The 21,680-nt window shown below is 46.2% G+C and overlaps 1 protein-coding gene across 1 annotated transcript in view; it reads left to right on the forward strand.

Moving 5' to 3' along the window:
• Positions 1–21,680, forward strand: part of fer1l6 (fer-1 like family member 6) — an 80,108-nt gene that overhangs the window by 56,180 nt on the left and 2,248 nt on the right. Inside the window, exons 29-41 of the mRNA XM_045704928.1 lie at positions 1,015–1,059; positions 5,670–5,755; positions 6,044–6,175; positions 6,620–6,757; positions 6,973–7,100; positions 9,041–9,211; positions 9,685–9,839; positions 12,332–12,474; positions 12,725–12,813; positions 17,281–17,379; positions 19,478–19,719; positions 20,725–20,882; positions 21,547–21,647. Of these exons, the coding sequence (XP_045560884.1) occupies positions 1,015–1,059; positions 5,670–5,755; positions 6,044–6,175; positions 6,620–6,757; positions 6,973–7,100; positions 9,041–9,211; positions 9,685–9,839; positions 12,332–12,474; positions 12,725–12,813; positions 17,281–17,379; positions 19,478–19,719; positions 20,725–20,882; positions 21,547–21,647 (1,687 nt within the window). The remainder of the gene's footprint in view (positions 1–1,014; positions 1,060–5,669; positions 5,756–6,043; positions 6,176–6,619; positions 6,758–6,972; positions 7,101–9,040; positions 9,212–9,684; positions 9,840–12,331; positions 12,475–12,724; positions 12,814–17,280; positions 17,380–19,477; positions 19,720–20,724; positions 20,883–21,546; positions 21,648–21,680) is intronic.

Genomic DNA, 21,680 nt, shown 5'->3' on the forward strand with positions numbered 1-21,680 from the left:
CATTGTTGTGTATTACTGTATTTCCATTCCAAATCTTGCTGTCATTGTTGTGTATTACCGTATTTCCATTCCAAACCTTGCTGTCATTGTTGTGTATTACCGTATTTCCATTCCAAACCTTGCTGTCATTGTGTATTACCGTATTTCCATTCCAAATCTTGCTGTCATTGTTGTGTATTACCGTATTTCCATTCCAAACCTTGCTGTCATTGTTGTGTATTACTGTATTTCCATTCCAAATCTTGCTGTCATTGTTGTGTATTACCTTATTTCCATTCCAAACCTTGCTGTCATTGTTGTGTATTACCGTATTTCCATTCCAAACCTTGCTGTCATTGTGTATTACCGTATTTCCATTCCAAATCTTGCTGTCATTGTTGTGTATTACCGTATTTCCATTCCAAACCTTGCTGTCATTGTTGTGTATTACTGTATTTCCATTCCAAATCTTGCTGTCATTGTTGTGTATTACCGTATTTCCATTCCAAACCTTGCTGTCATTGTTGTGTATTACCGTATTTCCATTCCAAACCTTGCTGTCATTGTGTATTACCGTATTTCCATTCCAAATCTTGCTGTCATTGTTGTATATTACCGTATTTCCATTCCAAACCTTGCTGTCATTGTTGTGTATTACTGTATTTCCATTCCAAATCTTGCTGTCATTGTTGTGTATTACCGTATTTCCATTCCAAACCTTGCTGCCATTGTTGTGTATTACCGTATTTCCATTCCAAACCTTGCTGTCATTGTTGTGTATTACTGTATTTCCATTCCAAATCTTGCTGTCATTGTTGTGTATTACCGTATTTCCATTCCAAACCTTGCTGTCATTGTTGTGTATTACCGTATTTCCATTCCAAATCTTGCTGTCATTGTTGTGTATTACCGTATTTCCATTCCAAACCTTGCTGTCATTGTGTATTACCGTATTTCCATTCCAAACCTTGCTGCCATTGTTGTGTATTACCGTATTTCCATTCCAAACCTTGCTGCCATTGTTGTGTATTACAGTATTTCCATTCCAAACATTGCTCTCCGATGGAGTAGACTCCTTGGGTAAGGACATGCCTAGCATAACAGAAGTTATTTATCGCATGGTTCCTTGGGTAAGGATATGGCTAGCATAATTCATCGCATGGTTCCTTGGTAGCATAACAGTGATAATTCATTGCATGGTTCCTTCCTTCCCTCCTTCTATCAATCCTTTTTGGTGGCAAGTGTAGTCCATTGCACCCCAATAGAATAGTGCTTTGGGGGAAGGCTGTGAAATGGTTGTGGGGGAGAAGGCCTATGGGTGTCACAAGGTCGGTATCCGTAGATGGTGTTACACCTAGCAACCTATTTAGCAACCATAGCAAACTGTAATTGCACCTTGGTTGCTTGGTGCTTAATAATTCAGTTATTTTCCTACATCTAACTGGACATCTAGAGGTTTACTTTGTTATTTATATATACAGTTGAAGTCGGAAGTTTACATACACCTTAGCCAAATACATTTAAACTCAGTTTTTACAATTCCTGATATTTAATCCCAGTATAAATTCCCTGTCTTAGGTCAGTTAGGATCACCACTTTATTTTAAGAATGTGAAATGTCAGAATAATAGTAGAGAGAATTATTTATTTCAGCTTGTATTTCTTTCATCACATTCCCAGTGGGTCAGAAGTTTACAATTTTGGGCCCATTCCTCCTGACAGAGCTGGTGTAACTGAGTCAGGTTTGTAGGCCTCCTTGCTCGCATACACTTTTTCAGTTCTGCCCACAAATTTTCTATAGGATTGAGGTCAGGGCTTTGTGATGGCCACTCCAATACCTCCTGCAGCAAAGCACCCCCACAACATGATGCCGCCACCCCCGTGCTTCTTGGTTGGTATGGTGTTCTTCAGCTTGCAAGCATCCCCCTTTTTCCCTCCAAACATAACGATGGTCATTATGGCCAAACAGTTATATTTTTTGTTTCATCAGACCAGAGGACATTTCTCCAAAAAAGTACGTTCTTTGTCCCCATGTACAGTTGCAAACCATAGTCTGGCTTTTTTTATGGCGGTTTTGGAGTAGTGGCTTCTTCCTTGCTGAGCGACCTTTTCAGGTTATGTCGATATAGGACTCGTTTTACTGTGGACATTGTGGTAAACCGTCCATCGCACCGTCTGGGGTAGTCGTGCCTTCGTTAAGTCTGTGAGGGGAGAAGCTATTGCGGCAAAGTTAGGTACAAATCGACTGTAGTAGCCTGCTAACCCCAGGAATGACTTCACCTGCCTCTTGGTTCGGGGGAATGACCATCCCCTAATGGCAGCGATTTTCTCAGGGCTTCACATTTCCCCTCCCGATCTGATAGCCCAGGTACTCCACCTCGGCGTAGCCCAGCTTGCACTTGTGGGGTTTTCGCAGTCAGACTTGCATCCCTTAGCGCATCCACCACAGCCTGTAATCTACAAAGATGTGACTCCCAACTGTCACTGTGCACAATGATGTCATCCAAATAAGGTTCATGAGTTCGCTGAATGGTCGCTGAATGGTCGCTGGCGCCCGAAAGGAAGAACCCGGTAGGCCGTCTTCTCCCGGGAGGCCGCTGCCAGCGGCACATGCCAGTACCCCTTCGTCAGGTCCAAGGTGCTGACGTATCTCCGGGCCAGTGGAACCTGTTCCTGATCCGCTCCCTGGTTTTCTCCATCCCCAGGTGTTCCCCAAGCAGGTGGGTGTGGGCAAGCTGCAACACAGTCCTAACATCCTGGCTGGGTATGAGTAACAAGTCTTTTGTCTTTACTACCTGATACAATAAATTATGCTTGATTGCGAAGTGGGGGTAGCGCCACTCACTTACCCCAGGTAACAGCACGCCATCCACCGAAATCACCTGGCCCCTAGCATTCTGGAGATTGGGGTCTTCTAACTGGGCCATCCCGAACTGACCCGTGAGGATTCCCGTGTCCGGAGGTCCGTTTAGGGCCTCCACCTCCATAAAGGAGAGCCTGGGGTCTTCCTGGCATGGTGGCTCGCTTGCCGGAGTGGGGTCGTCTCCCTCCTCCAGGTCCGACTCGGGCCCAGTGGACACCTCTCATGGATTGCACTGGCCACCATCCGTTTTCCTTTTCTTCCTACCTCACGTGCGCGCCTCCCCAGGTCCCTCCTCCACAGTGCCTGGAAGAGAGGGCAGGCTCGACCGAGTAGAACGGACACGGGTAGGTTAGGAACAGCCCCCACACGCATCTGGCACTCCCCCCTTGGGGTGGTTATCCTCACTGGCACCGTTGGATACCTCTCCGTGTCTCCGTGTACACAGGACACCGTCACCTCCTCGTCCCCCGGTTCCTCCTTCCCCTCTCGTGTGAGCCACTGCGGGTGGGCCAGGGTCACCATGCTGCCGGAGTCCAGCAGAGCGCTGGTGTCGATGCCATTGATTCGTACAAGAACCATCGGAGGGGCCGTCTCGGTGTGCGCCCAACAGGAGGTGACGTAACTCGTCATCCGGTTTACTCCAGAGCTGGGGGATACGGAGCGCATGGCCTCCTCCCGGCCGGGACAGCTCCACGCGAGGTGCCCCGGCTCACCACACCAATAGCAGCGTCTCTGATCTAGGTCCAACAGCCGCTGATGTCGTCGGTTTAGGTCACCCTCCCACTTCACAGCCTTGGCTGGTTCCGTCCGGGCCCCCTTCAGCCCCTCGCCTCTCTTTGTGTTGTTCTTCCCCCTTGCTGCATCCCCTCTCTCCGCTCAGGCCCCTCTCAGCAGGTCCTGGGTGTTCTGGTGAATTTACACATCGGTCAGCAATTCTGCAGGCTCACCGTCTTCTTCATCTCGTATGGCAGCGCCCGAAGGTATTGGTCCAGGACGAGCTTGTCGATCATCGGGAGGGACGGTACGTCAGTCAGTAGCCAGCCCCTGGTCAGGAGCACCAGGTCGCTCATCTGAGCACAGGGGGAAAGGGTGGGGTCAAAGGCCCAGTCGTGGACCAGTTGTGGATGGCGTGCGAAACTGAATCCATAATGGCTCAGGATCTCACGTCTGAGTCCCTCATAATTCGCGGCCTGGTCAGCGTTCAAGTCAAAGTAGGTATTTTGAGCCTTCCCAGGGAGGTAGGGTGCCGACAGGCTGGCCCGCTTGGGCCATCCTTCCCTCTGTACCGTCCTCTCGAAGGTGCACAAATAGGTCTCCACGTCATCTTCCTCCCTTAACTTAACCAGGAACTGATTCGGGCCAGACTCCTGAGCCCTCCCAGCCTTCAACTGGGCTACCTCCACTACCAGTCTGAGGTTTTGTTGGCGCTGCTCCTCCAGCGCTTGCTCCTGGAGAGCCTGTTACTTCTGCTGGCTGAGGATAAACAGAGCCACCAGCTCCTCCATGGTAATCTCCGTACGCTCGACCCCATGGCACCCAAAGCTACTGAGTTTCCCGCATTCTCCACCATATGTGGTAATTAAAAAATATATATATTTAACCTTTATTTAACTAGGCAAGTCAGTTTAGAACAAATTCTTATTTACAATGACGGCCTAGAAACAGTGGGGTTAACTGCCTTGTTCAGGGGCAGAACGACATATTTTTACCTTGTCAGCTCGGGTTGTCGATCTAGCAACCTTTCGGTTACTGGCCCAATACTCTAACCACTAGGCTACCTGCCGCCCCGGTAAACCGTTGGGGTTGTTGGGTTGAGCGTGCAGAGAGTAAACACAGAGACCGGGACGTTTTAGTCAATAAACAACTTTACTAGGCCATAAAATCAAAATAATCACGTAGGTTTGGCTCGGTCCTTCGGCTCCGTGTCGGTCTCTCTCCCGGTTCTCTCTCCCGCGGTGTGCCATAGTGCTCCTTTCATTTGGCCTCCACGGCTGGTTGGCGCTTTCCCATAATTACCTCCATTTGGAGCCATCCGTGTCGGAGTGTCCAGCTCGTGTACTCCCAGCAGAGGGAGCCAACGTCGCAGCACGTACCTCCCCTCTATTACCATCCCCCGGGTTAGACCTCCTGGGATACCACAATATAGATTATTTTGTAACTGTTTCCTTCAGCATCTTCACAAGGTCCTTTGCTGTTGTTCTGGGATTGAATTGCACTTTTCGCACCAAAGCACGTTCATCTCTAGGAGACAGAACGCGTCTCCTTCCAGAGCGGTATGACGGCTGCGTGGTCCCATGATGTTTATACTGGCGTACTATTGTTTGTACGTGGTACCTTCAGGCGTTTGGAAATTGCTCCTAAGGATGAACCAGACTTGTGGAGGTCTGAATTTTTTTTTCTGAATTCTTGGCTGATTTCTTTTGATTTTCCCATGATGTCAAGCAAAAGAGGCACTGAGTTTGAAGGTAGGCCTTGAAATACATCCACAGGTACACCTCCAATTGAATCAAATGATGTCAATTAGCCTATCAGAAGCTTCTAAAGCCATAACATCATTTTCTGGAATTTTCCAAGCTGTTTAAAGGCACAGTCAACTTAGTGCATGTAAACTTCTGACCGACTGGAATTGTGATGCAGTGAATTAAAAATTACTTGTATCATGCACAAGTTAGATGTCCTAACCGACTTGCCAAAACAATAGTTTGTTAACAACAGATTTGTGGAGTGGTTGAAAAACATGTTTTAATGACTCCAACCTAAGTGTATGTAAACTTCCGATTTCAACTGTATGCGTGTGAATGTCAGTCATTTATTTCCTGTTGCCCTAGTCAGTGGACAGCAGGATGGAGACAAGAAGAAGAAACCAATATTGAAAGTCTCTCAGGAAGGTGTGTCCAAACTGGCAACTCTACAGGTAAAAGCTGCCGCATGTTCTCTGGTCCTGTCACAAGTAAAATACCCTTTTCAACCAATCATATAAGTGCACGTGTGTATTAGTTATTTGAAGCTTTTCTGTGTATGAACATGTACAGTTTTTTTTTTTATACTATGTTTCTGTGTATTGTAAGGTTATTAAAATGTTTAATATTGTCATGTTCTGATGAGATCACATTGATATGTAAACCCTCTAACTGTATAGCAGTGTGTGTATTTGTTCTGTACCATATTGCTGAGTATGAACGCTATGTAAATCCCCTGTAAGCTCTATGACAAAGAACTGGAGTCAGAGTTTGGTCCGTTTGATGACTGGGTCAACACCTTCGAGCTGTTCAGAGGGAAAGCCAACGACGAGGTTGGGCGTTCTAGTGAGGAGAGGTTTGTTGGGAAGTTCAAGGTGAGTGGTTCTGTGCGTTTTTTTTTCGTCATGAATCTTGTTCTGGAGGCAACGTTGCAAAACGGTCACCAGCTGGTACGGCCACAAAATCATAAAATCAGATTTTAAACCTAACCGTAAACACACTGCTAACCCTAATACCTAATCCTAACCTTAAATTAAGACCGAAAAAGCAAAAACAAATTGAGTTTGCAGCCGGTCTATCTAACTGGAGATCACTCAGTTCTGCCTCCAGGACAAGAGTCATGACAATAAACGTCCACCTGCGGTTCTAGCTCGGTCCCCGATCTGTTCCAACTCCTATGACTTGGCAAGACAACACAAACAGATCTGGGGACCAGGCTACAGTGATTGGAATATTATGCTATGTAACCACTATAAAAGAATGCATTCGTTTTGGTCAGGGTCAGTAATGACGATTCAAACTCCTGTGTACACATCTAGGGTCGGTTCTGCTTGTACAAGCTAACTGAGGAAGATGATGTGTGGGAGGAGAGTCCAAACTCGAGCCAGTTTAAGATCACCCGAGGGATCCCACCCAACACCTCCGTCAAGGTTCTCATCAGGGTTTACATCGTATCTGTGAGTAGTAGTGGTAATAGTAGAACCTTTTGGGTTGACTGTGACCGTGAGAGATGTGTCATCATTGACCTGGGTCATCATGTTCCCTAGGGCACACTGTAGCAAAACATTTTGCAATGGAAGACAACAACAACAACAACAATATATATCTGTGTTATTTTCTTTCATTTGGTTCCAAATGAACACAACCCTGGGTATATCTGTTCGTCCCTCAGGCATCCAACCTCCACCCAGCCGATACTGATGGGAAGTCTGACCCCTACATCGTTCTGAGGCTGGGGAAAACTGAGATAAAAGACAGAGACAACTACATCCCCAAGCAACTCAACCCAGTCTTTGGCAGGTGGGAGAATTAACTTCTATGGGCTATGTGGGACGCTAGCGTGTCACAGCCAGTGAAATATCAGGGCGGCAAATTCAAAAACAACAAAATGTCATAATTCAACTTTCTCAAACATACAACTATTTTACACCATTTTAAAGATACAATTCTCCTTGATGTAACCACATTGTCCGATTTCAAAAAGGCTTTACAGCGAAAGCAAAACATTAGATTATGTTAGGAGAGTACATAGACAAAAATAATCACACAGCCATTTTCCAAGCAAGGACATGTGTCAATAAAACCCAAAACACAGCTAAATGCAGCACTAACCTTTGACGATCTTCATCAGATGACACTCCTAGGACATTATGTTACACAATACATGCATGTTTTGTTCGATAAAGTTCATATTTATATCCAAAAACAGCATTTTACATTGGCGCGTGATGTTCAGAAAATGTATTTCCCACCAAAACCTTCGGTGAATGTGCACATCAATTTACAAAAATACTCATCATAAACGTTGACAAAATATATAACAATTATTTAAAGAATTATAGATAGACTACTCCTGGATGCAACCGCTGTGTCAGATTTTAAAATAGCTTTACGGAGAAAGCACATTTTTCAATATTCTGAGTACATAGTTCAACCATCACGGCGAGCTATACAGATACCCGCCAAGTTCTGGGGTCAACTAAACTCAGAATTAGTATTATAAATATTCATTTACCTTTGCTGATCTTCATCAGAATGCACTCCCAGGACTCCTACTTCCACAAGAAATGTTCTTTTTGTTCGAAATACTCCATATTTATGTCCAAATACCTCCGTTTTGTTCGTGCGTACAGATCACTTATCCAAAGGCATAACGAGCGAGCGCGGTACCAGAGACGAAAAGTCCAAATGTTCCATTACCGTACTTAGAAGCACGTCAAACGCTGTTTAAAATCAATCTTTATGGTATTTTTAACGTAAAATTGTGATAATATTCCAACTGGACAATAGCATATTCATTCAAGAAGAAAAAGAAGGAACGGCGCGCTCGCGGGACCGCGCATATCCAATCCCTTTGTCCACAGGCAGTCCACTGATTGACTGAGCTCCCAATATCTGCCCAGTGACGGGAGAATGCTGAAAAAACTTTCTGAAGGCTGTTGACAGACAATGGAAGCCTTAGAAAGTGCAACGTGACCCCACAGAAACTGTAGTTTTAATAGAGAATCAAAAGAACTACAATTCTCAGACTTTCCACTTCCTTGTTGGATTTTTCTCAGGTTCTTGCCTGCCATATGAGTTCTGTTATACTCACAGACACCATTCAAACAGTTTTAGAAACTTCAGAGTGTTTTCTATCCAAATCTACTAATAATATGCATATTCTAGTTTCTGGGCCAGAGTAGTAACCAGTTTAATTTGGGTACGTTTTTCATCCGGCCGTGAAAATACTGCCCCCTACACCCCAACAGGTTAAGCGGGTGTGGTATATGGCCAATATACCACAGCTAAGGACAGCCCTTAGCCGTGGTATATTGGCCATATACCTTATTGCTATTATAAAATGGTTACCAACGTAATTAGAGCAGGAAAAATACATGTTTTGTCAATACCAGTGGCATATAGTCTAATATACCACGGCTGTCAGCCAATCAGCATTCAGGGCTCGAACCACCCAGTTTATAATACATTTTATACCATCCTTTAACAGAAGCTGTTTCCCTGGTTATATTTTAGTCAGTTGAGCAAGCAAACATTTACAAAATCCAGTATGCTGATGGATGTCAGTGCAGAAAGAACCAATTGTTTTAACATCATATCCATTGGATTTTATTCCCACCCAGGAAGGATTTTATACTATTTTTAACAAGCGGTTTAGTCAGCTGAACAAAAGCATCATGCACTGTATGTTGGCAGAGATGAAAAATTGAACTTCACATCCTTTGTCCTGTTCCCACCAGGTCCTTTGAGATCCAGGCTACGTTTCCTAAAGATTCCCTGCTGACTACTCTGATCTATGACCATGACACCATCGGGACTGACGATCTGATCGGGGAGACATGTATAGATCTGGAGAACCGCTTCTACAGTCGACACCGGGCCACCTGCGGACTGCCCACTGAGTACAGCATGTGAGGAAACACCTTCTTCTTCACCCTTGGTTTTGGTCTCTTCTTTCTGCCTTACTCTTATCTCCTCATTGGATATTATTGTGTTGTGTTCTCTCCATCTGTCTTAGTGACGGTTATAACGTCCGGAGGGACTCCACTAAGCTGTCAGAGTTACTGACAGAGACATTCATTATGTCATGTTTATAACCGTGTCATGATGCTGTTATAACATGTTATCCACGTGTCTTAGTGACGGTTATAACGCCCGGAGAGACTCCACCAAGCTGTCAGAGTTACTGACAGAGACATTCATTATGTCATGTTTATAACCATGTCATGATGCTGTTATAACATGTTATCCACGTGTCTTAGAGACGGTTATAACGCCCGGAGAGACTCCACCAAGCTGTCAGAGTTACTGACAGAGACGTTCATTATGTCATGTTTATAACCGTGTCATGATGCTGTTATAACATGTTATCCACGTGTCTTAGTGACGGTTATAACGCCTGGAGAGATTCCAGCAAGCCATCCGAGCTGTTGACTAAGCTCTGTAAGGAGAACAGGCTAGATGGACCTTACTTCCGACCCGGAAGAATCACCATCGGGGAGAAATCCTTCGCTGGGAAAACACTGTTCATGGACGAAGGTATTTAACTTCATGGATTTGTTTATTTCTTTTTTGCTAAACCGATTAAAATAACGACCTGAAAATGAAGCCAGCGACTGCATACACGTCACAGTGACAGCCAGCGACTGCATACACGTCACAGTGACAGCCAACGACTGCATACACGTCACAGTGACAGCCAGCGACTGCATACACGTCACAGTGACAGGCAACGACTGCATACACGTCACAGTGACAGGCAACGACTGCATCACAGTGACAGGCAACGACTGCATCACGATACAGTGACAGGCAACGACTGCATCACGTCACAGTGACAGGCAACGACTGCACCACGTCACAGTGACAGGCAACGACTGCATACACGTCACAGTGACAGGCAACGACTGCATACACGTCACAGAGACAGGCAACGACTGCATACACATCACGGTGACAGGCAACGACTGCATACACATCACAGTGACAGGCAACGACTGCATACACGTCACAGTGACAGGCAACGACTGCATCACGTCACAGTGACAGGCAACGACTGCATCACGTCACAGTGACAGGCAACGACTGCATCACGTCACAGTGACAGGCAACGACTGCATACACGTCACAGTGACAGGCAACGACTGCATCACAGTGACAGTGACAGGCAACGACTGCATACACGTCACAGTGACAGGCAACGACTGCATACACGTCACAGTGACAGGCAACGACTGCATCACAGCGACAGTGACAGGCAACGACTGCATACACGTCACAGTGACAGGCAACGACTGCATACACATCACAGTGACAGGCAACGACTGCATACACGTCACAGTGACAGCCAGCGACTGCATACACGTCACAGTGACAGGCAACGACTGCATACACGTCACAGTGACAGGCAACGACTGCATACACGTCACAGTGACAGGCAACGACTGCATCACAGTGACAGGCAACGACTGCATCACGATACAGTGACAGGCAACGACTGCATCACGTCACAGTGACAGGCAACGACTGCACCACGTCACAGTGACAGGCAACGACTGCATACACGTCACAGTGACAGGCAACGACTGCATACACGTCACAGAGACAGGCAACGACTGCATACACGTCACGGTGACAGGCAACGACTGCATACACGTCACAGTGACAGGCAACGACTGCATACACGTCACAGTGACAGGCAACGACTGCATCACAGTGACAGTGACAGGCAACGACTGCATCACGTCACAGTGACAGGCAACGACTGCATACACGTCACAGTGACAGGCAACGACTGCATCACGTCACAGTGACAGGCAACGACTGCATACACGTCACAGTGACAGGCAACGATTGCATCACAGTGACAGTGACAGGCAACGACTGCATACACGTCACAGTGACAGGCAACGACTGCATACACGTCACAGTGACAGGCAACGACTGCATACACGTCACAGAGACAGGCAACGACTGCACCACGTCACAGTGACAGCCAGCGACTGCATAGACGTCACAGTATCAGGCAACGACTGCATACACGTCACAGTGACAGGCAACGACTGCATACACGTCACAGTGACAGGCAACGACTGCATCACAGTGACAGGCAACGACTGCATACACGTCACGGTGACAGGCAACGACTGCATACACGTCACGGTGACAGGCAACGACTGCATACACGTCACGGTGACAGGCAACGACTGCATACACGTCACAGTGACAGGCAACGACTGCATACACGTCACAGTGACAGGCAACGACTGCATACACGTCACAGTGACAGGCAACGACTGCATACACGTCACAGTGACAGGCAACGACTGCATCACAGTGACAGTGACAGGCAACGACTGCATCATGTCACAGTGACAGGCAACGACTGCATACACGTCACAGTGACAGGCAACGACTGCATCACGTCACAGTGACAGGCAACGGCTGCATACACGTCACAGTGACAGGCAACGACTGCATACACGTCACAGTGACAGGCAACGACTGCATACACGTCACAGTGACAGGCAACGACTGCACCACGTCACAGTGACAGGCAACGACTGCATCACAGTGACAGTGACAGGCAACGACTTCATACACGTCACAGTGACAGGCAACGACTGCATACACGTCACAGTGACAGGCAACGACTGCATACACGTCACAGTGACAGGCAACGACTGCATACACGTCACAGTGACAGGCAACGACTGCATACACGTCACAGAGACAGGCAACGACTGCACCACGTCACAGTGACAGGCAACGACTGCATACACGTCACAGTGACAGGCAACGACTGCATACACGTCACAGTGACAGGCAACGACTGCATACACGTCACAGAGACAGGCAACGACTGCACCACGTCACAGTGACAGGCAACGACTGCATACACGTCACAGTGACAGGCAACGACTGCATACACGTCACAGTGACAGGCAACGACTGCATCACGGTGACAGTGACAGGACTTGTGTGTATTTCCATCCAATAAGGTACTGATTATTATGTACTGCTGTACACAGAGCAGACGGTGGAATCCTATGAACATCTGGCTCTGAAGATCCTTCACAGATGGGCTGAGATTCCAGGGGTGGGGTGTAGACTTGTCCCAGAGCACATCGAGACACGGACTCTGTACAACAAGGCCAGGCCTGGGATGGACCAGGTAATACATCTCTTATATCAAATTCATAACTTTTACTTCTTTTTTTTTAAGATATTATGCAATTTGTTCAACTTCACAAGTATGTGTGTGTGTGTGTGTGTGTGTGTGTGTGTGTGTGTGTGTGTGTGTGTGTGTGTGTGTGTGTGTGTGTGTGTGTGTGTGTGTGTGTGTGTGTGTGTGTGTGTGTGTGTGTGTGGGTGTGTGTGTGTGTGTGTGCGCGTCCGTGTGTGTGTGCGTCCGTGTGGTTCAGGGCCAGCTCCAGATGTGGGTGGACATGTTCCCCATGGATATGCCCCACCCAGGCCCCTCTGTGGACATCTCCCCTCGTAAACCTAAAGGGTAAGGCTTCGTCCCTCTGTATCACCAGGGCAGCTATACGACAGATAGGCCCCAATACAAGACCAATATACCTCAAACCAGGCCAGTTCAATACTAGACCAATATAGACCAGCCCAGTTCAATACAGACCAATATACCCCAGGCCAGTTCAATACAGGACCAATATACCCCAGGCCAGTTCAATACAGACCAATATACCCCAGGCCAGTTCAATACTAGACCAATATACCCCAGGCCAGTTCAATACAGGACCAATATACCCCAGGCCAGTTCAATACAGACCAATATACCCCAGGCCAGTTCAATACAGGACCAATATACCCCAGGCCAGTTCAATACTAGACCAATATAGACCAGGCCAGTTCAATACAGGACCAATATACCCCAGGCCAGTTCAATACAGACCAATATACCCCAGGCCAGTTCAATACAGGACCAATATACCCCAGGCCAGTTCAATACTAGACCAATATACCCCAGGCCAGTTCAATACAGACCAATATACCCCAGGCCAGTTCAATACAGACCAATATACCCCAGGCCAGTTCAATACTAGACCAATATACCCCAGGCCAGTTCAATACAGACCAATATACCCCAGGCCAGTTCAATACAGATCAATATACCCCAGGCCAGTTCAATACAGACCAATATACCCCAGGCCAGTTCAATACAGACCAATATACCCCAGGCCAGTTCAATACAGACCAATATACCCCAGGCCAGTTCAATACAGGACCAATATAACCCAGGCCAGTTCAATACAGACCAATATACCCCAGGCCAGTTCAATACAGACCAATATACCCCAGGCCAGTTCAATACAGACCAATATACCCCAGGCCAGTTCAATACAGACCAATATACCCCAGGCCAGTTCAATACTAGACCAATATACCCCAGGCCAGTTCAATACAGGACCAATATACCCCAGGCCAGTTCAATACAGACCAATATACCCCAGGCCAGTTCAATACTAGACCAATATACCCCAGGCCAGTTCAATACAGACCAATATACCCCAGGCCAGTTCAATACAGACCAATATACCCCAGGCCAGTTCAATACAGACCAATATACCCCAGGCCAGTTCAATACAGACCAATATACCCCAGGCCAGTTCAATACAGACCAATATACCCCAGGCCAGTTCAATACAGACCAATATAACCCAGGCCAGTTCAATACAGACCAATATACCCCAGGCCAGTTCAATACAGACCAATATACCCCAGGCCAGTTCAATACAGACCAATATACCCCAGGCCAGTTCAATACAGACCAATATACCCCAGGCCAGTTCAATACAGACCAATATACCCCAGGCCAGTTCAATACAGACCAATATACCCCAGGCCAGTTCAATACTAGACCAATATACCCCAGGCCAGTTCAATACAGACCAATATACCCCAGGCCAGTTCAATACAGACCAATATACCCCAGGCCAGTTCAATACTAGACCAATATACCCCAGGCCAGTTCAATACAGACCAATATACCCCAGGCCAGTTCAACACTAGACCAATATACCCCAGGCCAGTTCAATACAGGACCAATATACCCCAGGCCAGTTCAATACAGACCAATATACCCCAGGCCAGTTCAATACAGACCAATATACCCCAGGCCAGTTCAATACAGACCAATATACCCCAGGCCAGTTCAATACAGACCAATATACCCCAGGCCAGTTCAATACAGATCAATATACCCCAGGCCAGTTCAATACAGACCAATATACCCCAGGCCAGTTCAATACAGACCAATATACCCCATGCCAGTTCAATACAGATCAATATACCCCAGGCCAGTTCAATACAGACCAATATACCCCAGGCCAGTTCAATACAGACCAATATACCCCAGGCCAGTTCAATACAGACCAATATACCCCAGGCCAGTTCAATACAGACCAATATACCCCAGGCCAGTTCAATACAGACCAATATACCCCAGGCCAGTTCAATACTAGACCAATATACCCCAGGCCAGTTCAATACAGGACCAATATACCCCAGGCCAGTTCAATACAGACCAATATACCCCAGGCCAGTTCAATACAGGACCAATATACCCCAGGCCAGTTCAATACTAGACCAATATAGACCAGGCCAGTTCAATACAGGACCAATATACCCCAGGCCAGTTCAATACAGACCAATATACCCCAGGCCAGTTCAATACAGACCAATATACCCCAGGCCAGTTCAATACTAGACCAATATACCCCAGGCCAGTTCAATACAGACCAATATACCCCAGGCCAGTTCAATACAGACCAATATACCCCAGGCCAGTTCAATACTAGACCAATATACCCCAGGCCAGTTCAATACAGACCAATATACCCCAGGCCAGTTCAATACAGACCAATATACCCCAGGCCAGTTCAATACAGACCAATATACCCCAGGCCAGTTCAATACAGACCAATATACCCCAGGCCAGTTCAATACAGACCAATATACCCCAGGCCAGTTCAATACAGGACCAATATAACCCAGGCCAGTTCAATACAGACCAATATACCCCAGGCCAGTTCAATACAGACCAATATACCCCAGGCCAGTTCAATACAGACCAATATACCCCAGGCCAGTTCAATACAGACCAATATACCCCAGGCCAGTTCAATACTAGACCAATATACCCCAGGCCAGTTCAATACAGGACCAATATACCCCAGGCCAGTTCAATACAGACCAATATACCCCAGGCCAGTTCAATACTAGACCAATATACCCCAGGCCAGTTCAATACAGACCAATATACCCCAGGCCAGTTCAATACAGATCAATATACCCCAGGCCAGTTCAATACAGACCAATATACCCCAGGCCAGTTCAATACAGACCAATATACCCCAGGCCAGTTCAATACAGACCAATATACCCCAGGCCAGTTCAATACAGACCAATATAACCCAGGCCAGTTCAATACAGACCAATATACCCCAGGCCAGTTCAATACAGACCAATATACCCCAGGCCAGTTCAATACAGACCAATATACCCCAGGCCAGTTCAATACAGACCAATATACCCCAGGCCAGTTCAATACAGACCAATATACCCCAGGCCAGTTCAATACAGACCAATATACCCCAGGCCAGTTCAATACTAGACCAATATACCCCAGGCCAGTTCAATACAGATCAATATACCCCAGGCCAGTTCAATACAGACCAATATACCCCAGGCCAGTTCAATACTAGACCAATATACCCCAGGCCAGTTCAATACAGACCAATATACCCCAGGCCAGTTCAACACTAGACCAATATACCCCAGGCCAGTTCAATACAGGACCAATATACCCCAGGCCAGTTCAATACAGACCAATATACCCCAGGCCAGTTCAATACAGACCAATATACCCCAGGCCAGTTCAATACAGACCAATATACCCCAGGCCAGTTCAATACAGACCAATATACCCCAGGCCAGTTCAATACAGATCAATATACCCCAGGCCAGTTCAATACAGACCAATATACCCCAGGCCAGTTCAATACAGACCAATATACCCCATGCCAGTTCAATACAGATCAATATACCCCAGGCCAGTTCAATACAGACCAATATACCCCAGGCCAGTTCAATACAGACCAATATACCCCAGGCCAGTTCAATACAGACCAATATACCCCAGGCCAGTTCAATACAGACCAATATACCCCAGGCCAGTTCAATACAGACCAATATACCCCAGGCCAGTTCAATACAGACCAATATACCCCAGGCCAGTTCAATACAGACCAATATACCCCAGGCCAGTTCAATACAGACCAATATACCCCAGGCCAGTTCAATACTAGACCAATATACCCCAGGCCAGTTCAATACAGACCAATATACCCCAGGCCAGTTCAATACAGACCAATATACCCCAGGCCAGTTCAATACAGACCAATATACCCCAGGCCAGTTCAATACTAGACCAATATACCCCAGGCCAGTTCAATACAGACCAATATACCCCAGGCCAGTTCAATACAGACCAATATACCCCAGGCCAGTTCAATACAGACCAATATACCCCAGGCCAGTTCAATACAGGACCAATATACCCCAGGCCAGTTCAATACAGACCAATATACCCCAGGCCAGTTCAATACAGATCAATATACCCCAGGCCAGTTCAATACAGACCAATATACCCCAGGCCAGTTCAATAAAATTCATTGATTCATTGATCCTGTGAAGGTATGAGTTGAATCATTGATTCATTGATCCTGTGAGGGTATAAGTTGAATCATTGATTCATTGATCCTGTGAAGGTATGAGTTGAATCATTGATTCATTGATCCTGTGAAAGTATGAGTTGAATCATTGATTCATTGATCCTGTGAAGGTATGAGTTGAATCATTGATTCATTGATCCTGTGAAGGTATGCGTTGATTCATTGATTCATTGATCCTGTGAAGGTATGCGTTGATTCATTGATTCATTGATCCTGTGAAGGTTTGAGTTGAGAATCATCATCTGGAACACTGAAGATGTGATTCTGGAGGACACCAACATCCTCACAGGAACACAGTCGAGTGACATCTACGTTAAAGGGTGAGTGGAGCGACGGTGTTTTCAGACGTTGATGATTAGATTACATTCAGCTCATCGCTGAAGATCAGGCTTCTGAAACGGACCTCGATGGACCTTGTCGGTTCGGGTTTTTGAATACTCGTTTTACAGATCTATTATTTACCTGACTCGACCTTACATTCTCAGTCCTTTAGCAGACTCTGTTTACCAGAGCGAGTTACAACCAGCACGTTCAATCACACGACATCACAATCACTAGTAACAACTCACCGCGGCCTGGCTGGTCTAGTTGTAAGGCCACAGCCTCCGGCACACAGGTCTATGGCGCACAGGTCTATGGCGCACAGGTCTAGGGTACACAGGTCTAGGGTACACAGGTCTAGGGCACACAGGTCTAGGGTACACAGGTCTAGGGCACACAGGTCTAGGGTACACAGGTCTAGGGTACACAGGTCTAGGGTACACAGGTCTAGGGTACACAGGTCTAGGGTACACAGGTCTAGGGCACACAGGTCTAGGGTACACAGGTCTAGGGTACACAGGTCTAGGGTACACAGGTCTAGGGTACACAGGTCTAGGGTACACAGGTCTAGGGTACACAGGTCTAGGGCACACAGGTCTAGGGTACACAGGTCTAGGGCACACAGGTCTAGGGTACACAGGTCTATGGCGCACAGGTCTAGGGTACACAGGTCTAGGGCACACAGGTCTAGGGTACACAGGTCTAGGGTACACAGGTCTAGGGCACACAGGTCTAGGGTACACAGGTCTAGGGTACACAGGTCTAGGGTACACAGGTCTAGGGCACACGGGTCTAGGGCACACAGGTCTAGGGTACACAGGTCTAGGGCGCACAGGTCTAGGGTACACAGGTCTAGGGTACACAGGTCTAGGGCACACAGGTCTAGGGTACACAGGTCTAGGGTACACAGGTCTAGGGCACACAGGTCTAGGGTACACAGGTCTATGGCGCACAGGTCTAGGGCACACAGGTCTAGGGTACACAGGTCTACGGTGTCAGCACAGGTCTAGGGCACACAGGTCTACCAACCTCTATCTTTCTCTACTGTCATCCGTTCTATCTTTCTCTACTGTCATCCTCTATATATCTTTCTCTACTGTCATCCTCTATATATCTTTCTCCACTGTCATCCTCTATCTTTCTCTACTGTCATCCTCTCTATCTTTCTCTACTGTCATCCTCTATATATCTTTCTCCACTGTCATCCTCTATCTTTCTCCACTGTCATCCTCTATCTTTCTCTACTGTCATCCTCTCTATCTTTCTCTACTGTCATCCTCTATATATCTTTCTCTACTGTCATCCTCTATATATCTTTCTCTTCTGTCATCCTCTATATATCTTTCTCCACTGTCATCCTCTATATATCTTTCTCTACTCTCATCCTCTATATATATTTCTCTACTGTCATCCTCTATATATCTTTCTCTACTGTCATCCTCTATATATCTTTCTCTACTGTCATCCTCTATATATCTTTCTCCACTGTCATCCTCTATCTTTCTCTACTGTCATCCTCTCTATCTTTCTCTACTGTCATCCTCTATATATCTTTCTCCACTGTCATCCTCTATCTTTCTCCACTGTCATCCTCTATCTTTCTCTACTGTCATCCTCTCTATCTTTCTCTACTGTCATCCTCTATATATCTTTCTCTACTGTCATCCTCTATATATCTTTCTCTTCTGTCATCCTCTATATATCTTTCTCCACTGTCATCCTCTATATATCTTTCTCTACTCTCATCCTCTATATATATTTCTCTACTGTCATCCTCTATATATCTTTCTCTACTGTCATCCTCTATATATCTTTCTCTACTCTCATCCTCTATATATATTTCTCCACTGTCATCCTCTATATATATTTCTCCACTGTCATCCTCTATCTTTCTCTACTGTCATCCTCTCTATCTTTCTCCACTGTCATCCTCTATATATCTTTCTCTACTGTCATCCTCTATATATAATTCTCCACTGTCATCCTCTATATATCTTTCTCTACTGTCATCCTCTATATATAATTCTCCACTGTCATCCTCTCTCACTCGACAGGCTGAAAATTATATTAGTATAATTGTATACTTTTTTTCCCCAGGTGGCTTAAAGGCATTGAGGACGATCGCCAGGAGACTGATGTTCACTACAACTCTCTGACTGGAGAGGGTAACTTCAACTGGCGCCTGGTGTTTCCCTTTAACTACCTGCCTGCCGAGAAGGTTGTGGTCATCAGTAAGAGGGGGAGCATCTTCTCCCTGGACAAGACAGAGCAGAAGCTACCGGCCGTGTTGGTCATGCAGGTCTGGGACTTTGACAGGCTGTCGTCTGACGATTTCTTGGGTAAGTGATAAGAGAATTATCTAATAAAGGTAAATGAATCAATAAACCATGATGAATTATTAGTCATACAGCAGGGTTAATGAATAATCAATGTAACGATCAATGTAGGGATCGATTGGTCTGATTAGTTCCGGAAAGTCCAGGAACCACTGGAGAGGGAAAGAAATGTGTGAATGCAATTAGTATAGAGAGATAGAGAAGCAGATGGTCAAGGGAGTAAAACTTCAGAGAGTTCCTATCCTTGAAGGAAAGGAACAGGCTGAGCCAGAAGGTGATAAACAGTGTGAGAAGTTTATGGGGGATGCAGGTCACCAACGGATTGTGTGTAAATGCATGTGCGTAAGTAAGCAAGAACTATATAATGACTGTTTTGTTATCCTGACGCCAGAACGTTCTCATGAATAAAGCTACAGAAACCTTTTGCAGAAAGCTGAGTCCTTGCCTAATTATTATAACCTATTGTCTTACAAACCTTGGGCATTAGTCAAGGCGAATTGATTATTGATTATTATCATCAAGATATAAAATTCTTATAACAATAAGAGAGAGAAAGACTGGTTTGACTCCTTTCCCTGGGCTGTAAGACAGTAGGCAATGGGAGGAAGTGGGAACAGGTTTATTTCAATGATCACGATCAGGTATTCCTGATTAATCAGGGAAATCACATCCAACCCAGCACGTTTATTTTCCCATTAACACTGTATGTGTGAAACACGAGTTAAGATAAATGTTTCTCTGTTCTCATACTTCCTGTATGAGTGAAACAAGAGTTAGGATAGATGTTTCTCTGTTCTCATACTTCCTGTATGTGTGAAACAAGAGTTAGGATAGATGTTTCTCTGTTCTCATACTTCCTGTATGTGTGAAACAAGAGTTAGGATAGATGTTTCTCTGTTCTCATACTTCCTGTATGTGTGAAACAAGAGTTAAGATAAATGTTTCTCTGTTCTCATACTTCCTGTATGAGTGAAACAAGAGTTAGGATAAATGTTTCTCTGTTCTCAGGTACTGTGGAGCTGGACTTACATGGGTTTCCCCGCGGGGCCAAGTCAGCCAAGGCCTGTAAGATGGACATGCTGTTGGACAGCGTTGAGACGATCTCCATCTTCCAACAGAAGAGGTCCAGAGGCTGGTGGCCCTTTGTCAAGGCTGGGGAACTCACGGTACCAAATACTATTCAACACCTTTTACTATGATGACAACTAGACCGATTCGCCTTTAATGGCACCCTAATTACCTTATTATATAGTGCACCACTGTTGATCAGAACCCAATGGGGTCTAGTAGGTGCCGTGTGGGACGAGGACAAACTCACAAATCAACCTGTTTTGCCCCGCGGCACTTGTGCGAGGATTGAATAGGTGAATGAGCAATATGTCTAGGAGGTAGGGACTAGGGGTTATATCTCCTGTCTAGGAGGTAGGGACTAGGGGTTATATCTCCTGTCTAGGAGGTAGGGACTAGGGGTTATATCTCCTGTCTAGGAGGTAGGGACTAGGGGTTATATCTCCTGTCTAGGAGGTAGGGACTAGGGGTTATATCTCCTGTCTAGGAGGTAGGGACTAGGGGTTATATCTCCTGTCTAGGAGGTAGGGACTAGGGGTTATATCTCCTGTCTAGGAGGTAGGGACTAGGGGTTATATCTCCTGTCTAGGAGGTAGGGACTAGGGGTTATATCTCCTGTCTAGGAGGTAGGGACTAGGGGTTATATCTCCTGTCTAGGAGGTAGGGACTAGGGGTTATATCTCCTGTCTAGGAGGTAGGGACTAGGGGTTATATCTCCTGTCTAGGAGGTAGGGGGTAACATGTTTTGGTTGTTGTCTCCAGGGGAAAGTAGAGGCGGAGTTCCACCTGGTGACATCAGAAGAGGCAGAGAAGAATCCGGTTGGTCGAGCCCGCAAGGAGCCAGAACCACTGGAAAAACCCAAGTATGAGCTGCATTTTATATTGACTAATTACAA

The sequence above is a fragment of the Salmo salar genome, chromosome ssa21 (assembly GCF_905237065.1).
Source record: "Salmo salar chromosome ssa21, Ssal_v3.1, whole genome shotgun sequence".
NCBI lineage: Eukaryota > Metazoa > Chordata > Actinopteri > Salmoniformes > Salmonidae > Salmo > Salmo salar.